Source organism: Varanus komodoensis, unplaced genomic scaffold, assembly GCF_004798865.1.
Source record: "Varanus komodoensis strain SLA01 unplaced genomic scaffold, ASM479886v1 scaffold4, whole genome shotgun sequence".
NCBI classification, from domain to species: domain Eukaryota; kingdom Metazoa; phylum Chordata; class Lepidosauria; order Squamata; family Varanidae; genus Varanus; species Varanus komodoensis.
This window is the reverse complement of record NW_025335941.1, coordinates 22626263-22637614: the sequence shown is the minus strand read 5'-3', so window position 1 is coordinate 22637614 and position 11352 is coordinate 22626263. Positions and strand designations below refer to the sequence as shown.

Here is an 11352-nt window from a genome sequence, read left to right as displayed (position 1 = left end):
ATAGATGCTTTAACGAATGGGAAAATGTGCACTTTTCAAAATATGCATAGCTGATGTGTACATATTTAAAATGGGTATGAAAGGGGGTATATTCTTAATGTGAAAGGGAGAAAAACTTGAAATGATACAGAGACAAGTTGCAATGCACTTAAAGGTACAATTTTGAAAACATCATCATCATCTTTTGCTAATTTGCACACCTTAAGCAGAAGTGTGTGTGTGGGAGAGGGATATCAGAATTTCATAAAAGCAAGAGTTCTTGAATAAAAATTATCCAATGAAGGGAAACGTATTTTCTAAGGAAGGCATTCTTTCTACTCCATAAAGATATTTATGTCTCCCAATATCTCCTTTTTGCTACCATTTCCTTCTTCCTTTTCTCTCGCTACCCTGGAAATGTATCTAGTCACTATCTTGGAATCTATTTAATCACTCTTCTCCTTTCCTGTTCTTATACATCACATACATCCCCTTCTTTGTTCTGTATAAGCATCTTTCACATATTGCCAAATTCCTGCTCCTAAACTTTACAAATTCCTTTTCTACATGATTCTTGTCAGAAGACATTTCCATAGCTCATTAGGATCATTTGGAATACTTTACATTGTGTTGATATCTGCTCAGTAAGTAAATTTTTCTAGTAAACATCATACATCTATAAAAAAGGAATCCTGTGCATTTAATTTCTAATAAGCTAGCTTGAGGGTACTTGGAAAAACATTTTGACTCATAAACTCCGGACCAGTATTGTGAATTATTTATAAAACACAAAAGCTGGCAACTTTGGCCTTAGATATGTTTTGATCTACTACTGCCATCAACCAAGCCAGCATAACTAATAGTGAATGAAGTTAGAAATTCTAGCTATTGGTGAGAGATCTTGGAAATTATAGACCAAAATATTTGGAGGGCCACATAGCCTCCCACTCTGTTATGAAGGGATGGACTGACAGTTGACTGACAGAGCATACACTTGTATGTACAAGGTCCCATGTCCAACCTTTCTAAAGTCCACTAAAAGGTACTAGGGTTTGAGAAGTCCTTTGCTTGGTTTGCTTGGTTTTTCTCAATTTTACATTTCCTTATATCCTAAATCTGCCTCCCACAATTTGTATTTTGGACTACAATTCCTAGAATGACCATTTTGGATGCAGTTGAAACATCTGGATGATGCCAGGTTGGAGAACCCTGTCCTAAACTATAATCTTCAACTGATAAACTAATTATTATCATTAAAAATGGATAATAAGATAAAATCCACAAGTCACTTTTAATATCTTTAACTTATTCAGACAGAGTCTTCTCAAAATGATCAAATTTGTATTGTTTCAGAAAACAGAAGCAAAAGATATTCAGTGCAAGCTTTTTCAAACACTGCGGTACTCACCTCGAACTGTGAGAGTAGCAGATGCTTCAACTTTTCCAACCCTGTTCTCAGCTATGCATGTATAGGTTCCCTCATCTGAGCTCATTCCCTTTTTAATACGCAAGGTGTAGTCATCTTTGATGTCATATCTGCATTTGAAACAGAGTAGGTAAAAATCACTGCTCAGCTTAATTTCTCACCTGGAATACAGCAGACTTATTCTAGCTTGGGATACACCTCAGAAGATAATTTATTATGTGGAATTAGATAATTCCACTGAACATTAATCTTCATGACATTTTTATTGCACAATGCATTACTTAAAAACTTTACAGCCATAAAATTAGTATTGCTATGTTCATGTGGTATCAAGGCTTTATTAATAATATCAGTCACTCTGCCCTTGATCTAAAGCACTATGATAAAATAGAGCTAACATGCATCAGTTATCAATATATGACAACCTACATTTACCCCAGCTCTAACTACATGAGTTGAATATTTTACTTCTGTTATAATGGTACATGCCTTTAAAATATTTCACATCTGTAACAAAGTTGAAGTTATCCTTCATTAGGACCAAAGCATGCTTACTGTAACACATACAGTAAATAAAAGATATGTGAGAAATATGATCATACGTTGCTGAAACAAAGCAATGTTGGATCATATCAGACAAAATATAGAACCTGTAAATTAGTAAATCTAAATCTATAGATTAGATGGAGACCTAGATCTAAATGTGTAGATTGAAATAAAACTCGGTCATTTAATCATATTAAATCTGCTATTCCTTTCCTAAAAGTACATATAGTGGCTGTAATATAACCAGTTTCAGGAGTAGAAATGAGTTGAAGATAAGTACAGAGTCCAGGGCTGACTTATTGTCCTTCATCTCACTGAAGTGCTACTCCTAGAATGCCAGCCAGAGGTTTATAGACAAGCCTCTGCTCCTAGAAATAATTCTTTTGCATAAAAAGTAATACACATTGCTATTTATGTGGTCCGTCAGAGATGAGAGTAAGCCACAACCATCTTAACTACAAGTATGAAGATTGTAAAGTAAGTGTGCTCTCAGAGTGGACAATTTTGAGCATGAGTACCAGTCATTCTGTCCCGCCACATTATCAATGAACTTCTAGACCACCCTGAAATGACTTGCTGTCTAACAAACAGCTAGCATATAGCAAGACTCACAGGACATGGCAACCATCTGGTCTCTTAAAGAATTGATGCAGTGTCCCATAGTCATCTGTTCTACTCACACTGCCCACACAAGTTAGCACAGTTGAGTGATAATCTATGACAGGTGAAGAGCACACAAAAAAAGAGGCTGGGAAATAAATGGCAAGGAATATGCTGTGCTGCTTCAAAGGACTACTGTGCTATAGGCAGTAACAATTATACATTCACACAGCTTGTGGGGCAATTAAAAAAATCAGTTTCGCATCTCTGAGTAGAATACCATGATCAAATCAGTTCAGTCTATTTTACCCCCACACCACACACACACACACACACACACACACACACACACACTACAGTATCTTATCAGCACACAAGGATATGGCCCCTTATAACCCGTGTTGCCATTTGCTGAGGCTGTCCTTTGTGCCTCTTTAATATTAAAAGTAAACTGAGCTTGATCAATTGACATAAGCAGCACTGTCATCATTATCCTCATCTCATATTTTTTTAATCTCACTTTTCCTGAGAGCACTATATATGTAAAATATTGGTACTTTTTTGCCATCCATTTAGAGAGTCCTTGGAACTAATTTAATTGTGGAATGTAAGTTGAGTTAATAAATACTGAATAAATAATAAAACAATATAAAACAAAAGTATCTCATTGTATCCTGATTTAGAAGAAAAAAGTTCAAGATGCCATTGGTTTATACTGCCCCATTTCCAGAACTTTCTTTTGATATAATTATTGGACTTCTAACAGCACTGATCCTAATTCTGTTTGCATGCTAAGATGTTTATCACATACAGGAAAAGTCTCTGAAAAAGAGAGATAAACAAATGGCCAAAATGGGGTCTTTTCTTGGCACTATCCAATTCTTGATTTTTGGGGAAAAGACAAGCAAGGATTCCAGGTTTGGATGGCATGCTAAACAACTCAGGAAAAGTGCATTATTCAGTCAGTTCTGCAGGCAACTGTAAGTATAGTGTAGTGGTTTGTGCTAGGCTGGGTCTTAGGATTTCCAGGTTGTGGTCTCCAATCTACATGTTGCTAATGGGGTGGCTGGGGCCTGACTTTCAGCCTAATATACCCATAGGGTAGTTGTGAAAATAAAATGAGAGGAATAGGATGATGGTCCACACACACTTCCTTGGCTTCCCTGTTACAGGAAAAAGGTGGTATATAAATGTAATCCTAAAATAATAATAAAACATGGTACTGCATAAATTAGAACACTGACTAATTCGTGATAATTCAAGGTGGTTTTTAAAGTTACTATTATGTATAAACTAGACCATTATTCAATAATGAGCCGTTGAAATTAGGAAGAAACAATTCTATGTGTAATAGCCAGTGTAGGAGGAGAAGGCCTTGGGGCCCTCCTGTTTGATATTGTTTTGTTGTGATATTTATCTGATTTTTAGCATTTGTATTTTCATTGTCTTATTGATATCAGCTGTCTTGCAGCTATTTGCAGAATGTAAACGGATAAGATTTAATTATTTTTTAAATCTGTCAGTCAAGAGCAGTAGCTGATTGTACCACGGGTGATTGGTGGGCAGAACCTGGGCTGATGTCATACAGTCAAAACCAATGGTTGCCAGAGCAAACTGATTATGGTTTTCTCCCTAGCCTCCTTCTTTGTAATGCAACCAAAACACTTAGGGTGCAACTCTATGTATGTTTAGGCAGAGAAAAATCCTACAAGACCCTGCTAATGATGTACCTTTTCCTTTCTAAACATTCATAGGATTGTCCCCTGAAGCACCATGGTACAAACTGTTACCACATGAAAGATGACTTAAAAATCAGGTTCAATGCTACACTGAGCCATACCTTTCCAACATAATCAAATAGTTCTTCTTGTATTTAAATAATTTTATTTGGAATCTCCCCAAAACTGCCATCAAATCACAGAATCATTTTTCTCCATCAACTGAACTGTAAAAACTGCACATCCTATGTTTCCATCATCATCAGGGTGCGAAAGCATAGCTTTGGGCATACATATTCGTAGATCTCTATAGTTTTTATATGATATATATTCTAAATCAAATAAAATCAGTGAACATACATATCACATCTTTATGTGGTACTGGCCTTAAAGATCATCCAGAAACTAAGATTGCTGCAGAACATAGCAGAATGCTTGTACAAGCTAAGCATACCGCCTCTGCACCAGTTATGTTTGGTATCAAATTTATTTTCCAGGTCCAATTTAAGGTGCTGGTATTAGCTTTGGGAGCATATCCTCTAAAGCACTGCCTGCATTCATAAAAGTATACCTAAACTTTAAGATCTGTATCAGGGGTCAAGTCAATCAAGAACATCTAGAAGTGATCTACTGACCACATACAAATAGAATAAAAGATTATACAGGATAGATGGATAGATAGATAGATAGATAGATAGAATCTAAAAGTTAACAGAAGACTCATGAAAGAATCATAGAGAGTTTGAGTCAGATGGCTCTATCTTAAAGTGTAGGAAATTGCTCTGAAAGTGAGTAAATTATTCAGCAAGGTAAAAAAATGTGTAATAGGTTAAATCAAAGTTGTTTTATCACCTCGATAAAAGTAACAGTTGAAGAAGGCAATAATGGACATATCCCACCTCTTCATTATTGCATAGGCAATGCTTCCTATTAACTGGAAGTTACAACTGAAAAATTACAGAGGAGATCAGTTCACAGACCCAGAGGAAAATCTATCCTATATTTGAGAAAAGACAATAATTTTAAACAGTCTATCCCAGTTTTGACATTTGGACTTAACAAACTCAATGACCAAGGGAAGCATATACACTGGTGCCACTCTACAGAGGTCTTCGGAATCAATATTCATTAGCCTCTGTTTAAGAATTCATACATAACACATAGAAATAGCCTTGCTGAGAAAAAACTTTATGTATGCCTTCCTTCATTCAGGCAAATTTGTATAAGTCTATCATCATCTGGGATACAAAAGAAATGTAAGCAAAAGACAGCAATGAAGTGAAAATGGATTGAATATATTCAAGTCAAACAGTTTAAGGAATTAATCCTAGCTTTAAAATTAAGAGTAGCACCAGCAAGACACCTGGGCAAACCAATTATAGATCTAAGCAAGTAGGACATAATTCTTTCAAAATAATGTTTAGAACATGAAAAATATGAAGGTATTCCACAAAAGACCTAGCATACATTTTGTCCTTATTGGAACGAATTGGACACCTGTAAAAGTAAACAAGGAAAGGAAAGGAAAATAGAATGTCTATTGTAATGCAAATCTCTGTAATCGGCAGCCTAATGAAACCAGCTAATGCAAACAAAAATCTCTGGATCATGCCTGGGAGGTTAGAAATATCTGAGCTTTAAGATCTGTATCCGAGATCCTGCCTGACCAATTGAAAGACTGGCAATTATTATGAATTATTTTAGTGTTCTGACACCTCTGGAAGGTGCAATCTCAGGAAGTGGATATGGCTCAGATTAATAAAAGAATAAAAGCATAGAATAATAGAGTTGGAAGGACCAGAGGACCATCTGGTCCAATCCCCTGCTCCTCACTAGTTTCAGTTACTTTTAGCATCCCTCACTTGCCTCAGCATCCCTACCTTTAGCCTTCCTGACAGCTTTCCTGCAATTCTGTGTTACTTGTCTATATTCTTCCTTTGTAGCCTTCCACATCATGCCCTTATTTATGCCCCCCTTAGATCATTTCTTTTTGTGAAGTCACATAGGCTTCTTCTTCTACCCCTTTTCCTAGTTGGAACTGCTTGTAATTGTGCCTTTAGAATTTTGTTTTAAAACATTCCCACCCATCTCAGATTCCTTTTCTCATTAGAGTCACTTGCCATGGCACTTCACTTATTATTGTTCTGAGTTTATTCAAAATCGCTTTCCTCAAATTCAGGGTACATGTTTGGCTACATTTGGCTTTTTCTTCCTTTAGAATCAAGAATTCAAGTCTAACATGGTCACTTTTGCCCAGAGTTCCCACAGCTGCCAGTTCGTCCACTAGGTCTTCCCTGTTGGTTAGTATCAAGTCAAGGATAGCTGTTCCTCTTGTTCCTTCATCCACTTTCTGTTGGAGGAAGTTATCAACAACACATGTTAGGAATCTCTTGGAGGGGTCATGTTTGGCAGAATTTGTTTCCCAACAGACATTGTAGAAATTTTATATTACACTTTGCACTCAGTTAATTTTATTGTATTTACCTTTTAAGTAACACAGCAATCCTATGGGCCTAAACATAGCAGGCATAGCAATCCCCCCCTCAAACCCAAGGTTAGAAAACATCTAAAACCACAGATCTAAAGAAATGTACTAGGATTGTACCCCCTGCAGTTGTCATGGAAAGAACTTCACCAGCCCTTTTCTGACTGACCTTCAAGAAAGGATTTAGGGGGTATTTGTCTATTGGGTGGTACAAAAGTATAGATGATGATGATGACAATGATGATGATCACAGGATGGAAGGAGGAGAGGAGACCAGCAATGCTAAGGTACAACATAATCCGCTGCTGCCTCATCCTTCTTTCCTTCTTCTCTGAAATGCTGCAGTTAGACACCTAAATTTCAGCTGTCTGGCTGCTTTGAAGAGCAGAAGAAAGAAAAAGGGCAGTCTCACTGGGCAGCAACTGAATATGTGTCTACTGATGCTTTTTTATATCTTATTCTAATGATTTATATAGGTAATATACACTGGGAAAACAAGACAAACAGGTGGATCAAATTAATTCAGAACTTGCCCTGGAAGCAAAAATGATGATATTGAGGTTCTCATACATGGGGCGCATCATGAGAAGTAAGACTCACTAGAGATGACATAATGCTAGAGAAATCCAAAGGAAGAAAAAGAGGAGCAATATAAGATGGTTTGATTCTGTAAAGGAAGCCTCAGCCTTGGAGCTACAAGAGTTGACCAGGGCTGTCAAGGATAGGCCATTTGAGAGGACATTCATCGGTATAAATCAGAGATAATCTGATGGTGTGTAACAATAATACCTTTTTTTAGGGCTTAATGATGTATTTTTAGCCTTCTAGTAAAATTGTAATGTGCTCTTAGTATTTTCAATCCCACAAATAACAGGTTCTTTAATATTACAGATAAATGTGCCTCACTGGTGGTTGTTGAAGAAATCCCTTTTACCTATAAGGATTGATTCATAGGATCTGCTTTTGTATCTTGGTGGTGGGGCAAAATGTCACACCCATATTCTTACTTTCTCAGCTATGGACTCCAATGAAAAAATTAATCTGATGATTTGGTTGGGGAGTAGGATATAAAAGTAATACAAATGAAATATACTTTGTTATAATTCTACTCGATTTTGTGTAAAAACAAAATCTGTTCCAAAACCAGAGTCTAGTCTGATTAGTGCTTCAAAGCCACTTATGCTGGTGTTCTTGGTCTGCATATCCTTATGTTGACCTGAACCACAAATGCCACAGATCACTACCAGGGCAGCCCTGAGCAGATGTCAATCTTTATGTTTCTTCAGTCACCTCCTCCTTGGACTGTACCTATGGAGATACTGGAAAAAACACTAAATCATATTTGGACTTGGCAATATGAGTATTGGAAGCTCATTATGCTTAGCTCAAATATCAAGCTGGCATTACAGCTCTCAAATTCATCATCTTGAATTTTAATAGTAGCTGGAGAAAAAAATCTATTTCTTTCCACATCTATCCATTCAACACTTAAAATGATTGGGTCTCATTAGGCTCAGTTTTGGTTAGATCAAACTTAGGTATTTCCTGATTTTGAAGAAAATCACTAGTTTAATTTGAATTAAGGCAGCTTGCCAATCATTAACGATAGCTTTTGTTTTTTCATATTCCTAGCGCATCTACTACTGCAAAATTAATAGAATAAATGCATAGGTTGAGTATTATCCAAACTGTCGTTTATTACCAGGTTTCAAGCGTAAGGTTGAACCAAACTCTAATCTACTTTCATTTTCCACAAGAAATTAGCTTGGCTAGACTAGATGTGTGCCAAATTTCAGCTTTTGTATAAAAATAAAATAATGTAAGTAATATAAAATGTATGATTAATTGATACTTTAAAATAATTTTATAGGCATGATAATCCTAAAATACTTATAAAATAGTACTGCACTGTACAGTTACATTGAATTTTTTTTAATCTAAAAGTTAGAATTGTTAAGTGCCACATGCATTTATGTCTGTCTTTCATTAGGCAGGTAAAATGTACATGAGAATAGCTAAAATCTATTACTGGATCTTTTCTCCCCACAGAAATAGGGTGGTTTTGAAGTTTGGCAGTTTCTGGCCTATAAGAATACAGTCTTTGACCTTGGTTTTATCAATGGCAGTTGTACAATAGTCACTGACAGTCCCCACCATATAAACACTTTCTCTCACCCCCACATGAAACATTGCTGAAAAATGCAACCCAATGAGATTTGGCTCCCAGAAAACATGTGCTATCATCACCAACATGAATCAAGATTAATTGATAACCAGCTGTGACAAAATGAAGGAAAAAGAACTTTGCATTTTTCTTGGAGGAAAAAACTAGAAAAATATACTTGTGTCAAGACTATTACCATATGTAGGTCTAATAATGATTAAAACAAAGCTAATTGGTTTACAATATCTACATATAATTTGGGTTAAAAATATATCTTCACCCACTCATAAAACAGTGTAATTTCACAATTAATTAATTAATTAATTATATAAGAATGGAATTCCTAATCCTAGTAAATTAGTTGCACCTTCATCCTAAAAAATCCCTAAAGGCTATAAATGAATTGCAATTTGTGGAAATTTGCCACATAAATTAAGAATCCTATTGAAATACAAAAGTTGTTTCTGGCATATAAATGTGACAAATTCAAATGTGATCTTTTTGGGAGTTTGAGAATGGAGGGATATTAGTCAAAAGTCAAAGAGTGTTATTTCTAGATTTTTAGATGGTATCTAAAACAGACTATGCATTAACTAATTACAAGTGTATCAGGCAAGTATTTCTGCACGCATGCTTGTTTTTGGTAACTTCCAGAACACTAGTTGGTGTAAGAAGAAACTCAACTACTATTTCTTACCTGACATAGCATAGATTTCATTATTACTCAAGTTGAGGAATGGTTTTGTTTGTTTCTTTAGTTTTACAGCTATTCATATCTCATAGTGAGTCTGATTTTTACTCACCATTATCCATATGAAAGATACCCTAGGTAGCAGAACACATTCTGGATTTGTTTTTGTTTTTCCCAGCAGGACATATGTTAGTTTTTGCTTTTGCTTTTCTTTTTTCCAGCAAGGTGTAGGGATAGTGATCTAATGATGGGGAGCTTTGAACTGGTCCATCATCATGGTTAGATCACTGCCTGTTTTGCCCTCTTCATAGGGGTAGGGCATCTATTAAGTTGGTCCATACTAAGAAGCTAATGTATCCAGTGCTCTGCGGAGTTTCCAGCTGATACAGCTTGTGGCCAAATCACTGCTTAATCTCTGGAAAACAGACTTGAGCTAGGCAGTTGACACAATTGCTCTTGAGCACCCTGACCCTAACTCTCTCTGTAGTAGGGCTCATACAGGTCAAATGTATACCTCAGAGCTATGAAACCAAACAGGATATGGCTTGAGTCAAGGTGAAGGAAAACTATTAGATGCAATGAAGCCCAGCTATGAGCCTATGAATGTATAATTAAGTACTTGGGGGCATGTCTCACTACCTCTATTCAATCTTCTCTTTGCCACCTAGAACTCTCAAGGGTTGGCTGGGGATAGCCTCAGGCTGGTCCCAGGGACATTTTAGAGCTTGCTGAGGCCTGCTGAAATATATTTGCTAGGTACTTCAAGGCTAAAAACTCTTGCAGCTCCCAGGACATAGACTCCAATGGTATTGCACTGGAATCAGGTAAGATAACTACAGCACAGCAGGTCATATTCTCTTCAATAATTTCCAGTTAGTATAGCTCAAGGTTGTTGCCAAGCTTCTTGGGCAGGTTTGTACAACAACGTCCTTACTGGTCCCTTGCCTCTCCTGGCTAATAAAGCTAGCAGGAAGGGAGTATCTGCCTTGGTCACAGAAGATATTAATGCCTCCTTGTGAGAGGGAGTAATTCCATGCTATCTGAAACAGGTGGTGGTGAGGCCACTCCTAAAGAAACTGTTTTTGGAACCAAATAATCTTAATTTTAGGATGGTGCCAAACATCTCCTTCTTGGACCAAGTCTTTCAGTGGGTGGTGACCAACAAGCTCCAGACACACTTGGATAACTCTGATGATCTGGATTCATTTCAGTTAGGCTTCAGGCCAGATTTTGGCAAAAAAGTAGGTTTGGCAACCCTGTATGATGACCTGTCAAAAGAGGGTGACAGGGATATGTGGCTTTGTTGGTACTCCCATACCTCTCAGCAGCTTTTGATTGTATTGTTCATGGAATAATTATGGAGCAGTTGTCTGAGTTGGGAACTGGGGATACTACATTGCAATTGTTCAGCTTCTTACGTGGATGACTGTCTACAAAAAATGATGCTTGAGGAAAATTGCTCAGCCCCTTTGGACTTTCCAGTGCAAGTCCCTTGGAGATCTATCTTATCTCAATGCTATTTAATATCTACATGAAACCACTGAGTGGGGACATCCAGAGTTTGGAATGCACATCCGAATTCTGGTGGACATCAGGGCAGTACAACAAAGGGACCAATTGGAGAGGGACTCTGCACTGGAAAGTCCAAAGGGGCTGAGCAATTATAGTCTTATAGCCTCCTTCTAACTCTACTACTTTATGAGTCTGTGATTCTATATTATAGGAAGTATATCACACTCTTCC

The 11352-nt window shown here is 36.9% G+C and overlaps 1 protein-coding gene across 1 annotated transcript in view; it reads right to left on the bottom strand.

The window, feature by feature from the left end:
* Positions 1–11352, bottom strand: part of ROBO2 (roundabout guidance receptor 2) — a 453522-nt gene that overhangs the window by 128460 nt on the left and 313710 nt on the right. The window contains exon 6 of the mRNA XM_044441757.1: positions 1376–1515. Coding sequence (XP_044297692.1) covers positions 1376–1515 — 140 coding nt within the window. The remainder of the gene's footprint in view (positions 1–1375; positions 1516–11352) is intronic.